The 14321-nt window shown below is 50.4% G+C and overlaps 1 protein-coding gene across 2 annotated transcripts in view; it reads right to left on the reverse strand.

Moving 5' to 3' along the window:
* Positions 1 to 14321, reverse strand: part of GALNT10 (polypeptide N-acetylgalactosaminyltransferase 10) — a 212798-nt gene that overhangs the window by 12217 nt on the left and 186260 nt on the right. For both annotated transcript variants that reach the window (XM_045791964.2, XM_045791966.2), the window contains exons 8-9: positions 5896 to 6003; positions 1009 to 1230 (exon numbers count right to left, since the gene is read on the reverse strand). In XM_045791964.2, the coding sequence (XP_045647920.1) occupies positions 1009 to 1230; positions 5896 to 6003 (330 nt within the window). The remainder of the gene's footprint in view (positions 1 to 1008; positions 1231 to 5895; positions 6004 to 14321) is intronic.

Here is a 14321-nt window from a genome sequence, read left to right on the forward strand (position 1 = left end):
TTTTAAAAAAGATTTATTTATTTTAGAGAGGGGAAAGGGGCAGAGGGAGAGTGAGAATCTCAAGCAGACTCCCCGCTGAGCATGGAGCCCCATTTGGGGCTCCATCTCACAACCCTGAGCTGAAACCAAGAGTCGGACACTCAACTGACTGAGCCACCCAGGCGCTCCATCGTTGTCTTGAGATTTTAGTAATTTGGTTTTTGAATTTGTAAGTGAAATCTGATAGGACAAGGGAGCCTGCGCATGAGCAGACTGAAGACACTGCACGGGCATCCGCCGTACCTCTCTTCCGCGTTTGCATACAGCATCTGTGACGCCCCACAAGCACAGAATCCCGGGGGTCCCTCGTGCATGGCAGTTTGGCAAGACTCAAGTTATGGCTATAACTAAGTGGGGTGCCGGCAGGTCTGAAGACCGGACTTTCCTTTCCAACCAGAGCTAGACTGCACAAAGGAGGTCCATGGCATTCTGGGCCGAGGGGCTCTATCGTTTCCTCTTACTTGTGTTACTGCCCTGGACCAGCCACCACTTTCCTCGCCAGCAGCAGATAACCGCACAGAAGGTAGGAAGAATAGGACAGCCCATAGTACGCTGTCCTTCCACCCTTCCTCACTCATCAGCAAGCTGCAGGGAGAGCGTCTTGATAGAAAGTACACATTATCAACAAGTGAAAGAAGATCAGCTGAGTCAGTTTCGTGCAGGGTTTGCATTGTTTTCCTAAGAAATACATATGCACATACAAGGGTTGAAATACAGATTGTGAAATTTCACCCATCTGGCACGTGAGTTAAATGCTCTTCTGTTTGCATTTAAAACTGGCACTGCAGAATATGAAGATGAATGGTAAAATTTCTGCTAATAATGTAAGGTTTTAGCTTTTCCCTACTTAGAACATTAAAGAGCAAATTAAAAACCCCACTGCCACAAGGCTAGAGACAATCAGGACAGCTGCATCTGCATGTCGCATTGGGCCCCACTTCTGTAGCTGGCCAGGCTCTCCGGACTCACCTCCCCCCAAGCTGCGGCGGGGGGCTCCACGGGCGGGTAGAATTTGGGCAGGTCCCAGGCGATCTTGGTCATAAACCACTTGAAAGTCTTGCAGTTAAGGGAGCTGCGCAGCTTCTTCTGGGCGGCGACGTCCCCGGCAGAGAGGTGGCGGTACTCGGGCCGGCGCTGGTAAATGTGCTCGGCGTACTCGTCCATCCACACTTCCGCCACTCGCTTCAGGTTCTGGAGGGCGACAGGCAGGTGGAAGGGTCAGGCCCTCTGAGGGGCCGAGGCCAAAGGGTGGGGGCGGGCCAAGGGTCCTGGAAGTTGAGGTTAATCCTTCTTATTTTATGTTGCATCAAAGACCCCAGCTCCACCGTGTTTATAAAGCCCTCTATATTTAATTACTTATGCATGGGTTTAGGACTCTACAACTTCCGGCTGGTGTCTCCCCGCCCATCTTCCATCCCCTTTTTGTTTCCTCTGCCTCACTGTCTTCTCAGGTGGCTTCAGGAAAAGAACTTGAACCTGCCCCACTAACGGGAACCAGCCACAGGCATAGGGATTGGTCAGCAGTGAGCACGTGACCCACACCAAGCCAATCAGAATCCAGAGGTGTCAGCCTTGGCAATTCTGGCACTACAGGGAAGAAATGCTCTGTTTCTGCTTGGATTGCTGTGTAAGATCTGACGGCCAGAGCTTCTGGGCCATAGGAAAACCCGACCAACGTTGAGTGAATGAAGCAGAGCTGAAGCCTAGACAAGGAACACATTCCTCCTTTTAGTACCTGAACCCAGCCATGCCTGAAGACAGCACTATCCTCGGACTTTCCATTCACAGAAGTCGGTAAATTCCCTTTCTGTTTATGCCAATGTGAGTTCGGTTTCTGTCATTTTCTACGAGTGCTGACCAAGTTGCCTGGCGAAAACAAATTATAATCTGCAACTGAAAGGTTGCAGCCTCTGGAATTTTAAATAATCCTCTGAGGTGTAAAAGTCGCTATTTTTGTTATGAAACACAAGGATAATCAATAAAAAAATGACAACCACATTATTGGCAAGTAGAGGCAGCAGGCAGGAAAACAGCCTGTTTGTGAGCAGATTTGGAGACAGAGGAGAAGTGAATTCTTTGTGTAACTGGGAGGAAGATTCCTCATTCCATCTGTAGTTGTATATACCGCCTGCTGAGAACCACAGATGCCTGGTTCTGGAAGAACACAGCTACGGGGTTCAGGTGAAATTCTCTGCTCCAAAACATCTTCCTCCAACTCCTGGCTGTTGTCAGAAACCTGCCCTCCAACTCAACATTCAACTCTCCAGGCTTTATCTCTATCATAAACCACCCCCCCACCCCCACTGCAATCCAAATTATCTTCTGAAGGTAAGAGGGAGTTAGCATTTTAAGCTGTATCAATCATTCACACCTCAGTGTAAATGACTGCTCCAGAAGCAGCAGGTAAGGCAGGGGTTGGCAAGTATTTTTTGTAAAGGGTTAGATTATAAATATTTGAGGCTTTGCGGACCACATGGTCTCAACCCTGAGGTAGCTATAAAGGAGCCCTACACATTATGTAAATGAGTGGGTGTGGCTGTATTCCAATAAAACTTTATGGACATTGAAATTTGATTTTCACGTATCACAAAATATTCTTCTTTCATTTTTTCATCCTATTTAAAAATGTAAAAACCATTCTTAACTCACGGGCCACACAAAAACAGTTTTCTGACTCTTGAGCAGCGACAAAGGAAGCCAGCAGGAAGGGGGGCCCCATGCCAAAGACAAAATTCACCAACTCCTCCATTTTGCTGACTCTCGAGTTTGGGACTAGGAAGCCATGAAATTTCCTTGCCAAGGCCTCATTCTTTCTGAGTGCTGAAGAGGTTGGCAGTGGGTTAGAGATAATTAAGGAACAGTGTTATACCTGCCAGGCCCCTGCACGGCAAAGGCTGGGCTTAATTTAAAACTGCCCCAAGGAAGCTGAAAGCCTAAAAAAGCCTGCACACCTGAAGACTCTCCTTTTTCCAGTCTGCCCACCCAGGTCCTTTGACACACTCATTTGCTCAGGCCACGGGGATGATGAGGAACTGCTATAGTCTCCTCTCCAACCACAGGCTAAAGTGGCCAATCTAACCAAGGAGAGGTGCCTAAATCCACCAGTGACTATAAAAGAATCGAATCACACAATATTTTCATTTTAATTGATCTTTAAATTACTATTTTAATGAATGTTGCATTTTCTAGACATGCCTCTCCCAGCTCTTGAACTTTTGTGCAGCTGACTGTCTGGACCAAAGTAAAGGACTGTGCACTTCTATTACACCTCTCCTTGCTAGAGTCACACAGGAACTCTGAGATTTTAGGAGGCTGCGTGTTCCTCTCATCCCTCCCCCAGACACCTCCCTAGTTCAGGGTCCCAGTCCTGTCTGAAGCAGCTCTGCTCTTCTTGTGTTTACGTTACAGAGATTTGCCCAGATCCTTGGACTAAGAGGCCCCTGTCTTTTTTTGCAAGTTTGAGTGGGTTTCTGTTGCTGCCTTCCCTAAGATCCCTCTCACAGGGGCAGAGACAAGAAGGATTTTAGCAAATTTAGTAAACAAACTAAGACTGGCTACTTGTTCTTGAGGCAGTGAGCTGCTGCTTAGCTCATTCTTCTTGAATTGCCACTTCACTGCTCTCTAGCTGTTTGTCTTTCTGGAATCTGACAACTTTAGTAAGACTGCTGTTTCTTTCTTTATGTTTGCACATTTAGGACTTTTAGGCAACCTCTCCTCAAACCTATCAAAATGATCTTCTAGGAGATAATGCTCTAGAAGGATCGGGCTGTTAAAACAAGAAGCAAACATTTACGGTATGATCTGCTACTCAACGAGGGTAGTTAGATACTATGATAAATTCAGCGGTGCTTGATTCAGGCATCTTTGTGGTCCTGTAAACAGACGTAGGGTGCCCCCTCTGATTGTTACTGGTTTAAAGTCACCAGGAGACCGATACGATAACAGACAGTTGAAAAAGAAGTTTGAATGTTTAAACACAGAATTCAGAGAAGACATTGAAATAAACTTCCCAGTCTTGCTAACAGATGGTGACATTAGTACTAACAACAGCAGCCACTGTTTAAGGGACAATTGCTCTGTGCCAGGCACGGGTCAGACCTAAGTGGGTTAATGTCTCCACATTTCACTTTCCTCATCTCTCAAATGGGGATTAAAAGCACATGAGAATTAAGTTCGATAAATATGTAAGATTCTTTGCATGATGTCTAGCTCACAGGAAGTTTTTATGTGTTACTACAGTTAGCTATTATCCATTGAATTCATCTATGGTTCAATAAACAGGAGGTCGTGGTGCCTTTTAACCAGGTGGGCCTTATAAATGACCAGATAAGAAGAGGCTGCTTCGGAAATGATCCTGCTCAGGGGTCAGAGGTGTCCCCACAGTCCCACCATTTCCTGTAGCTGAGAGTCGCGCTCTCGGGCTTACTGAGCGACTTTGCGCTGTTTTCCTGTCTGGCATCTTTCTCTGGGCTTGCCAATGGGATCTCAGAAGAAACGTGATCCCTACCTCTCCTGCTGAATCTAGAACCCGCCCGCCCTGCCTCCGTGTCGGATGGGCTGTTCGAAGTTCCGAGGGCAGATGCGGCTGTCGTTGGAACCTTCTACCACTAGAGGGCACTGCTGGCCCTCTTTTTCTTCAACGCGGGCCCCAAAGTAGCCCCTGCGCCTCCGGAGGGAGCTCAGCTCCCACCCGCGGATGGAACCTGGGGGTCCCGCTGCCTGGTGGAGCCGCCCAGTCTTCCGTGTAACTCGCAGGACCGAAGCTCTTCCCGACCCGGGCCTACAGTTCTGCATGTCATCGATTGTCAGGTGATACGAGGGGGAAGCGGCGGCCTGGCCGAAGGAGGTGTCTGGACTGATGACAAACAGGCTCCCAAGAGGGTCTCTGTCGGGAGGGGTCTCCACCAGGCACAGCTGGGCCGGTTACCCGCTTACCTTTCCAGCTTCCCCCAGACCTCTCTGTGGCCCTCTTTACCTTCTGGGGTCCTCTCTGCCCCATTTTTCTTTTGTGGTCACCTTTTTTTTTTTTTTCTCAAGATACTTAATATTTTAAAATTTAAAGTTTAGGGTAAGATCATTAATACAAAAACCAGAACCTCCAAATAAGCCTCTGGCTAACAGAGTTCTGTGTGTAGCCAGTGGCCAATTTAATTCAAGCAATGATTAATACAAACCATTTTAAGGTAATGAAATAGTTTGACACACAGAATTTTTGGCAGTGAAAGTCGGGGAGGGGGCGGGGAGAAGAGAAAGACATTGACATTTATTAGCTACCCTCCTGCCAGGAACTTTTAAGTGCCTTGCCTCAGGCTTTCCCCAACACACCACTCCACCTGTATTAATATTTATCTAATGGGTTTCTTTAAATCACACCTGGTCTAACTTTGCACCTACTTCAGCCTTATCCTAAGTAATCATATCTGTAAAATCACAAGTTTCTACACTAATGCATATCAATTTCTAATGCACATTAATTTAAACACATGTAAATAAAAATGTTCCTATGTCTGGCACCTAAAATGATCTTGTCTGCAACACTTGGGGAAACTGTGCCATCTCCTTAATTCTCTGCAATGCTAAGAGTTGTGAAAAATTAGCTTCCTTTGAACAAAAGAGGAAACACAGGCTCAGAGGAGTTAAGCAACCCTCTCAAGGTCATAGCAAATGAGTGGTTAAGCAGGGATTTAAGTAAGCTATTTTAAATTGGATTTCACCTAGAGAGTTGGGGGTGGGTGTGGGATGCACATCCTCACACCCGAGTCACTTGGCTTGGAGTCCCAGGTGTCGCAGGAGGTCTCTGCTGTGCTGATGGGCAGACCCCTGCCCCCTCCCCATCCAGGGAAGCCACCACCTTACCCGGGCCAGGCTGACTCCAGCGGGAACCTTGTAGGGGACATACTTCCTGTAGATATGGCCCACCCTGGAGCAGGGGATGTCCTCCATGCGGCCCCCACACATCCACACCTGCAGGGTGGGAAGGGAGAGAGAAGATGATATTTCTGCCTCTCATTCGCCATTGCCCCCAAAGGCCACTGTCCCTTCCTTCCATGCATTCATCAAAAGCATCAGCTTGGACTGTCTACTAAAGCCCCCATTCACAGAGCAAGGAGGAAAACACAGTAGTAACAACAGCAGTTTTAAATAGCTGACAGCGTTGAGTGCTTACTCGTTGCCAAACGCTACGGTACAAGCTCCCCATGCACGACCGTATCTAAGCCTCATCAGAAACCCTATGAAGTGGGTAGTAACGGAGCTCCATTGTAAAGAAGGAAAAACCGAGGCTCAGAGAAGCTAAGAGGCTTGTCTGAGGTCGCAAGGTTAGTGGGTGGCGGAGCCAGAATTTAAACCCAGCTTCGGCTGACTGCAGAGTCTGAGCTCTGAGCGAGTGCAGGTGCGTGGAGAGCTGTGTTGAGAGTTCTAAGGCGGCAGTGGGGGCTCAGTGGGAAAGACTACGGGGATCGCTTAGTGATGTCTGCCACAGGTGTGAGAGGGCAAGAGACGGCACATAGGCTCTGTATATTTACTGACTGTGGCATCCGATTCCAGAGTTTCCTCTCAGATCTGTAAGCCTCCTGCTGGGTCACCCTGAGCAGAGGCGGCAGCCTCCCTGCCCTGACTTCTCTGGAGTCTGGCTTCCTAAGCCACGCAGCTGGTATCACCGTAGAGAGGAATCTCAAGTTTCTCCTTGTGTTTCCCTCCATAGCTGGCATCACAACGAGCTCCTGAGTTCGACTGTATGCTGGTCTGATGGCAATCTGGGAATTCTTCGTAAGTACGCTGACTCACACCCGCTGAGGGACCCAGGCTAAACGGACCCTCCTCAGCAGTCTTGGCTTCCAGTCCTGACTCAGTCACTTACCAGGTTTGTGACTTTGATCTCTGAGACTCAGTTTCCTCATCTGTAGAGCATGAAATGAAACCGGCAATGGGGGTGCGGTATCGCATGTCAAGTGCTTACTTGGCACAAGGCTTGGCACACAGTCACAGCTGTGACACGCACCACAGTGATGCATTCAGACCTCTGACTAATACGTGTGGAGAGTCTGCTACAGGCCCAGCAGCGTGCGGGGCACATACAGGGTAAGTCCGTCAAGGCCCTTGCTCTCATGGAGGGTGAGTATGGTGCCCAGCTCCGGGACGGCCCCCCGTGAGCCTCGCCTTCTGGCATTTGCACCTTTAGGCAGCTCCCTCCCAAATGTGTCCCGTGAGCCGGACCCGGGTAACCAACAGAAAAGTGCATTAATGATGGTCATCAAAGACACCGTGGCTTCCACCTTCCTCCTTCGGACCAGTTGCTTTGGGGCACCCAGCTGCCGTGCTGTGAGGACACTCAAGCAGCTCATGGAGAGGACCAGGTAGGTGGTGAGGAGCTGAGGCCTCCTGCCCATCGTGCCAACGTGCCAGCTACATGAGTGAGCCTCTTAGAGAGTGACCCTCCTGTCCCGGTCCAGCCTTCAGAGGCCCGTGGCCCTGGCCGACACCTTGACGGCAACCTCGTGACAGACCCAAGCAGAGCTGTCCTGCTAAGCCGCTCCCAACTCCCTGAGCCGCACAAACCTTGCAGTACTGTTTACTGCTGCTTTAGGAGGGCATACTGGGGGTGTTTTTTCCTGTGGCAGTAGTTAACTAATACAAAGGCAGTTTCGAATAGTGATGTGTGCTCTAAGGGAGCCAAAGCAAGGACAGATTCCCTGTATGGATCTATGAGAGGTCCGGTTACCTGCACCGGTCAGGGAAACCCTCACTTCGAAGGGAATATTAGATACAAGACTTAAATCGTGAGAAGGTAAAAATAACATAAAGATCCAAGCGGTGAGAAAACAGGTGGCGAGAAGAGCAAGTGAAAAGGCCCTGAGGTTGGCTTAATCACTGAATACAGAAAGCCAGAGGCCTGGAGCAGGAGCAGAGATGGGAGGGAGGTCAGAGAGGTGAGCAGGGACAATCATAAGGGTCTCACAGGGCAAAATACGGAGTCTTCACCGAAAGTGTTCAGTGAGGGTGACAATATAATCCAATTTCTATTTTACCAAGATGACTCTGCCTTTGGGGTGGAGGATGGGCTAGGGTACAGGCTTGGGGGAGGGAGGGCCTGGGAGGCTCTTGCAGATAGAGACAGTCACTCATCGGTTTTGTGGACGCTGTGGTGATGGTAGGAGTCAGCTGTACTTGGGACATTATATATATATGTATATATATATGATAGCTATTTATTTATTTAAAATAGGCTCCACACCCAGTGCGGGGCCCAGTGCAGGGCCCAGTGCGGGGCTTGAACTCATGACCCTGAGATCAAGACCTGAGCTGAGATCAAGAGTTGGTTGCTCAACCAACTGAGCCACCCAGGTGCCCCTTTGGACACTATTACTAATGTTATTACCAACTGGTGCCTTGTTTATGAATGAGGAGTAGGAGTGGGGACATCTACAACCCTGATTCTGTGCAAAAGAGCATTTTCTAGCTTGAACAGCTCAATGGGAAATTGGGGATCTGGTTTCATGTCTTAATTAATTCACAGGCTCTAGAAGGGCTGCTTTTCCACCTCATGCACCTGGGTGTCCTCAGTCCCTCGTTACCCTCTGCCAGCCACTGTCTCCAACCACCCCGGATGTACCGCCTCCCAGGCTTCCTGCAAGGGGATATGTATGCATGGGGCTGCAATTAGTGGAAGTGCTGCCTGGAGAAATGCAATTATAGTCTGATCTTGGGGGAGAAAAAAAAATTGAGCAAGTCAATAGAACAGAACATTGGTCTTGAGATAATGGGCTCCTGATGGTAGATTAATGTCAAGGCCAAGCCAAGAAGTTTATTTTCAAAGCAGGAGATATTGATCAGGCGCCAGCATCCCATAACAATAACTCTTTCTTTATACAAAATGACTGATGCGGAAGTGATGCTTTTGTCTGCTGGATATTGCCCAGCTTGCCGGTGGGCTGCCCCTGCCTTTCGGGAGGCAGAGTGGCGCTGAGCAGGTGGGGGACATCTTGCCCCGCTCTATTTTTGACCATCTCCTGGGCAGTTGACTAGGCCGGCATCCAGCTCCCCGGACTCCATATTAAACTCGCATTAGCTAACGAGGCTGCATCTCTGCTCTGCCTGGCAGGGAACCTTCCTTTATGTAGTCAATGATCAATCTCCAAATCCTTCTCTTTGCTGTGACCTCTGGTTTCTTTGGCCCTGACCATGCTGGCCATCAGCCTGAAGGTTCCTGAAGAACCAGGGTGCCCTTGATCTGAGAGGTCTGAGGTATCCAAAACACCCTCACATTCCCAGCATGTCTGGAGCCTAGAAGGAGTCCTGGTTTGGGATGACAGGTTTACTCCTCAGCTTCCCTGCCCTGAACATGAGCCACGACAGCCGACTCAGAATGGGAAGTGCCTTCAGACACAGAGACACCTGTTCAGCTGAAGCTGCTGTAACTCCCGAGTCCTCTGGGAGCACCTGAACAGCCTGAAAAGGGCCCTGTGTAGGGCGCACCCAACTCTTTACAACTCCCTCTAGCATCTTCCATGATGGTCAGCACCTCTATGGTGCTTGTTGGTTATCTGGCAGGATCCCAAGACTGGAAGGAACTCACCCTCCAGGAACAGGACAAAAGCTAGAGGCACAGAACGGTGTCCTAACTCACCCTGGGCTGGGGTGTGGCCAGAAGTGGTCTTGATCCCAGGTCCCGCGGTTCTGCTCTCAGCCCTGGTCTCCCGTCTGTGTACCGTTAGGGCCCTCTCCTGCCTTCCTTCACAGACGAGGCAGCTGCCCTCAAGACCCAGGACAGCCATGGCACGGGGGCTATGAGCACACAGCCCTGCCCATTCCCAACACCACCTCGAGCAGCTCTGTGGCCGGCACAAGGCCTTCACCTGGGGAGCTGCAGTCTGCTGTGACCGGGGCATGACGGCTCGCTACTGCCTCGAAAGGCCGCTCACATGGCATGAGACAGTCGTGAAAAGTACTTAGCTTGATGCCTGGCCGTAGCAGACTTGACTATGTTCATCATTCCCGTTTGCAAAAGAATGAGAAATACCATCACCTTGAAATGATACAGCATTTGCCCCTTTGCCCAACACCATCATGGTTTTTATTCTATGGCCTGATTTCTGAAACGGAGAAACTGAGGCTCAGAGAGTGAAGTGGTTTTTCTAACTTGGTAGCAGAACCTGCAGCTGACGAGAATGACAGGGCCAGGTGGGGCTGGCACAGTCATGGGGCACCACTGGGGGCCCGGCTGCCCCAGGGTGCTCGCCTCTCCCCCAGGTAACACACGGGCAGGAGAAGACTCCAGTTGGTGCCAAAGAGAAGCGGGAGGCGCAGCCAGCAGCAGCCAGACCACGTGTGGCTGGGACCCCCTCATATTTGGATGCAGACGCACACAGACTACCGAGATGACATATTTGCAACCCCTCTCTGCTGTCGGCTTCCTTCCCTCCTTCCCTGTCCAGCCCCTCGCCGGCCTCCACACCCACGGGGCACACAGCTGCCTGCTCTGGGCGCCACACTGCTCCACCACGAGGAGTGCGCAAACACCCCCCGTCAGCTCGTTTCTTGGTGCTCTTCTCCCCTGCAGAACAGCCTTCTCACTTCTCGTGGAAGCACCATGCCACTAGACAAGTACAAATCTAATTGTAAAAGCTTGCTCCCCATTCATTTTCATTGCTGCTTTGATTTATTTTATTAGCAAACTTCTTTTGTGTGATGACAGGCTTCACTGCAGTGTCTATAAAAGACAATTACTTGCTCTTATCTCCTAAACTGAGGAGGAAAGAAACAAGTGGTGATGTGCATCTGGAAGACACACGGGGGCCCAGAGAGCGTGTGGCAGAAGGGCCCGTCCTGTGGGGGAACCTCCCTCTGTTGAGGTCATGGCTGCCTGGACGCCACCAGGCCCGGGTAGCCGTCCTACCTGCCGATGGCCAGGAGAAGACGACAGCCGGCCACCGCTTCTGCTCTTGGCATACGGGCTGAGGACCCCTACGGAGTTCAAGCCCTGTTCAGCTGCACTTGGGGGAAAGCTGAAATGAGGTAATCCCGAAGCACAGAGGGCCGTGAGCAGTGCGTACGGGGTTCTCTGGGCGCACGGCAGCTGGCAGGCACTCCCCTCAGGGAAGAAGAAATGGTGTTACATCCATGTTTTCCGAGGCTCATGTTGTTTTGAATGTATTAGTTTGTTTTAAGCAACAAGATGCTCTTTCAGAGAGTCTTACCAGCATGAAAGGACCTCACTCATGCTAGTTTTAGATGTTGATAATGGTTACTGGATACAGCTGGTAAAGAGTAGGAAAAAAGTTTTACTTTATTTTTAAAAGCCATTTGAATTTACTAAGTTAATATTTTATATAATATAGTTTTAAGCACATGAGTATCTAAATTAATAAATTGTTTGACTAATTCAACCATATCCTTAGGTTTATAGACAAGTTGGCCAAAAAAAAAAAAAAAAAAAAAAAAAAGGGCGGTGGTTGCCTTACATTAGGGTCTTGTTTCTTAAACTAATAAATTCAGTCAAGAGGCAGGGTCCCTGAGGTTTGACTCATACTTTGAATAGAGCACTCTCATAACCGCCCAGCGAGGGAGGTGCTATCATACCTTCTACATGTGAGGAACCCGAGGCCTGGCGAGACCCAGTGCCTTCCCCAAGGTCCCTCCGCTCATAAATGGCAGAGCCCAGAATGGAATCTGGGGTTGGGTCCCCCAGAACTAGGCAGCTCTGAGACCTCCAGGGAGACCACACCTTCCTGGTTTAATCTTTCTTGAGCCTGGTCCTGACCCTATTATGGTCTTCTGCCAAGCCCCCTATCAACATCTGTCTCACCTGCAGAACAGGCATCCCTGGCTTGCAAACAAGGCTCTCTGCCACCTGTTCCTCTGCTCTTGGTCACCTCCGGCCCTCTCCACACCCCCTGCACTCAGGTTGTGGACGCTGCTGAGAACCAGCTGCCGTCCGTTCACTTTTCTGCTCTGCAGGGCAGCTTGCTTTTCTTTCCATCAGTAATGCAGCCCACACAAATCTATCCTTTCTTTCTTTTTCCTTTCCTTTCTTTTCATTCATTCATTCATTCATTCATTCATTCATTCATTCATTCACACATGGACTAGTCGTTGGTCAGCCTTGCTCTAAAAGCCTGTCTGAAGAAATGGAATAGAAACTCGTTGCCAAGGGTGGACCCAATGACCCAAGAATATAACTGGGTGAAGGTGCTGGGACATGCTGGCCAACCGGCCAAGTGGCCTCCCCGTTCGTTCTGTCCTTCCACACCCAAGCCTGAGCACTCTCTCTGTACAAGACTCCACATATTCATCACAGCCAGAGTTTTCACCCTTGGGAACATCAGAATCGCCTGGAAAGCTGGTTAAAATAGAGTGCTGGGCCCCACCCTTAGGGTGTCTAACTCAGCAGGTCTGGGGTGGAGCCTGAGAATTTGCATGTCTAACAAGTTCTTGGCTGCCGCAGATACTGCTGGTCTGGGGCCCACACTCTAAGCACCAGCACATACTGGAATGTGACGGCCTCCCTCAGGATAATGGTACTAGCGAGTTCACGCAGACAGCCCTGGGAGTTTGGGGTTATTAAGTGCCCTCGTAGATGAGAAGATACCGCTTCAGCAGAAAGGGCAAGGGAGCCGTCCAAGGTCTCACTGAGGGTTCGCTCCAGAGCTGGGCCTGGAGCCAAGGTCTTCCGCCTCTGTCTCGTCAGCCTCAAAGCTGCTCCTGCTCCTATCTTCCTGCAGCTGCAGCCCGATCACATCAGCCGCAACAATGCCAACATTAACAGCCACCGTTTACCGAGCATTTATCATGTGCCAAGCCCTGAGCTAAGGTGTTAACACGGTTTGACTGACATGTTCACACCCACACTATGAAGTAAGGATGATTCTATCCCCATTTGATAGCTATGGAGTTAAGTGCAGAGAGGTTAGGTCACTTCCCCAAGGCCACACAGTGACGAGCTGATCATGCCTGCACAAGAACCCAGGAGGTTTGACTCTGTGGGCCACGTACTTAATCCTGGGGTGTTGTCACATGAGGGTTCTGATCGGAACAGCTCCCACTCAGCGAGTGCCTCCTTTTTGCCTGGCTCTAGGCCAGGTAAATGTTTCATGCCATTTAGTTCTTACAGCAAAGCTCTGAAGAAGTTACTCTCGCCACTTTTAGTGATGAATGACTGAGACATGGAGAGACAGGTGTGTGCGGCTGGGAAGCCATGGAAGACAGACGGCCCTTGGGCCTTTGAGCCACCTTCCTGGAGGAATGGTGGGGGATGCAGGCTCCCACAGACAGAGATGTTCATGGAATTTCAAAGGGCTTGCTCAGAGTCACGAGCAGAATGCCTTCCCTGTCCCTAGCAGGCGGCTCTTGGAAAGGCTGGGCACCTGTAGCCCGGAGGTAAATGCTGCACACAGCAGAGCATGTGCCCGGCATCCTTGGATAACCCAGGGAAGGAAGGAGCTGGCACCGGGGGTCCAGCAGCGACACTGCAGCTAGTCTGAGTCAGGGGGCTGCAAGGGGGAGGGGAGAGAGATGTGGAAAGGTATTGGCATGCAGGTGCTTGGATAGAGGTCCCGGATCGCCTTCTGCCTCTTGTGCTGGTCTCTGGAAATCGTTTCTCCCTCCTGTGTGGCACCTTAACTCCCCTCGGGGCTGGTCCTGACTCTCTCTAGGCCGGGCCGGCCTTTCCTCCACATCTTCTACCACGAGAAATGAGATGAGCATGGGGCTGTTTAGGGTCAGGACATCTGGGATCTAGCCGAGGGTCCCTGGCCCAGTCACCAGACCACTAAAGGCGTCAGGTCACAACATCACCTGTAACCAGTTTCTGGGGGTGCTCCTACCTTCTTTCCACATTCTTCCATTTAATCCTCCTGATGCTGCTGTGAATTTTACGGAAGGAAAACCTGAGCATTTTCTTTTTTAAAATCTGCCCCAAATCTGCAGCCTGGGACTGGGTTGGGCTTTGACAGCTCTATCCAACAAAGCAAACCGAGGCCCCCGACACCTCCTGTCTCTACTCACACGGGACGGGTTTCCCTCTCCAACAAGGCTGTCCTCCGTCTCCTCATGTGGCATTCCGTTACTCCCTTGCTTACGTGAGCCTGCCGCAGGGGAGCCCCAGGGTGGCACGTCTGTCCTCTGAGGGCAGCAGCTGCTGCCTCTGCCTCCTCGAATCCGCCCTGCAGAGGTGTGCTCAGTCCTCCCCTCGGGTCTCCTCACTGTCACTGCCTTCTCTGGAGGCCTGCCGGGGCAGGGGGGTGGGGCTCATCCCTGAACTTGCAAATGGCTCAAACATAGCACTG

This window comes from Ursus americanus, chromosome 15, assembly GCF_024610735.1.
Source record: "Ursus americanus isolate L20-20 chromosome 15, mUrsAme1.1.p, whole genome shotgun sequence".
In the NCBI taxonomy this organism is placed as follows: domain Eukaryota; kingdom Metazoa; phylum Chordata; class Mammalia; order Carnivora; family Ursidae; genus Ursus; species Ursus americanus.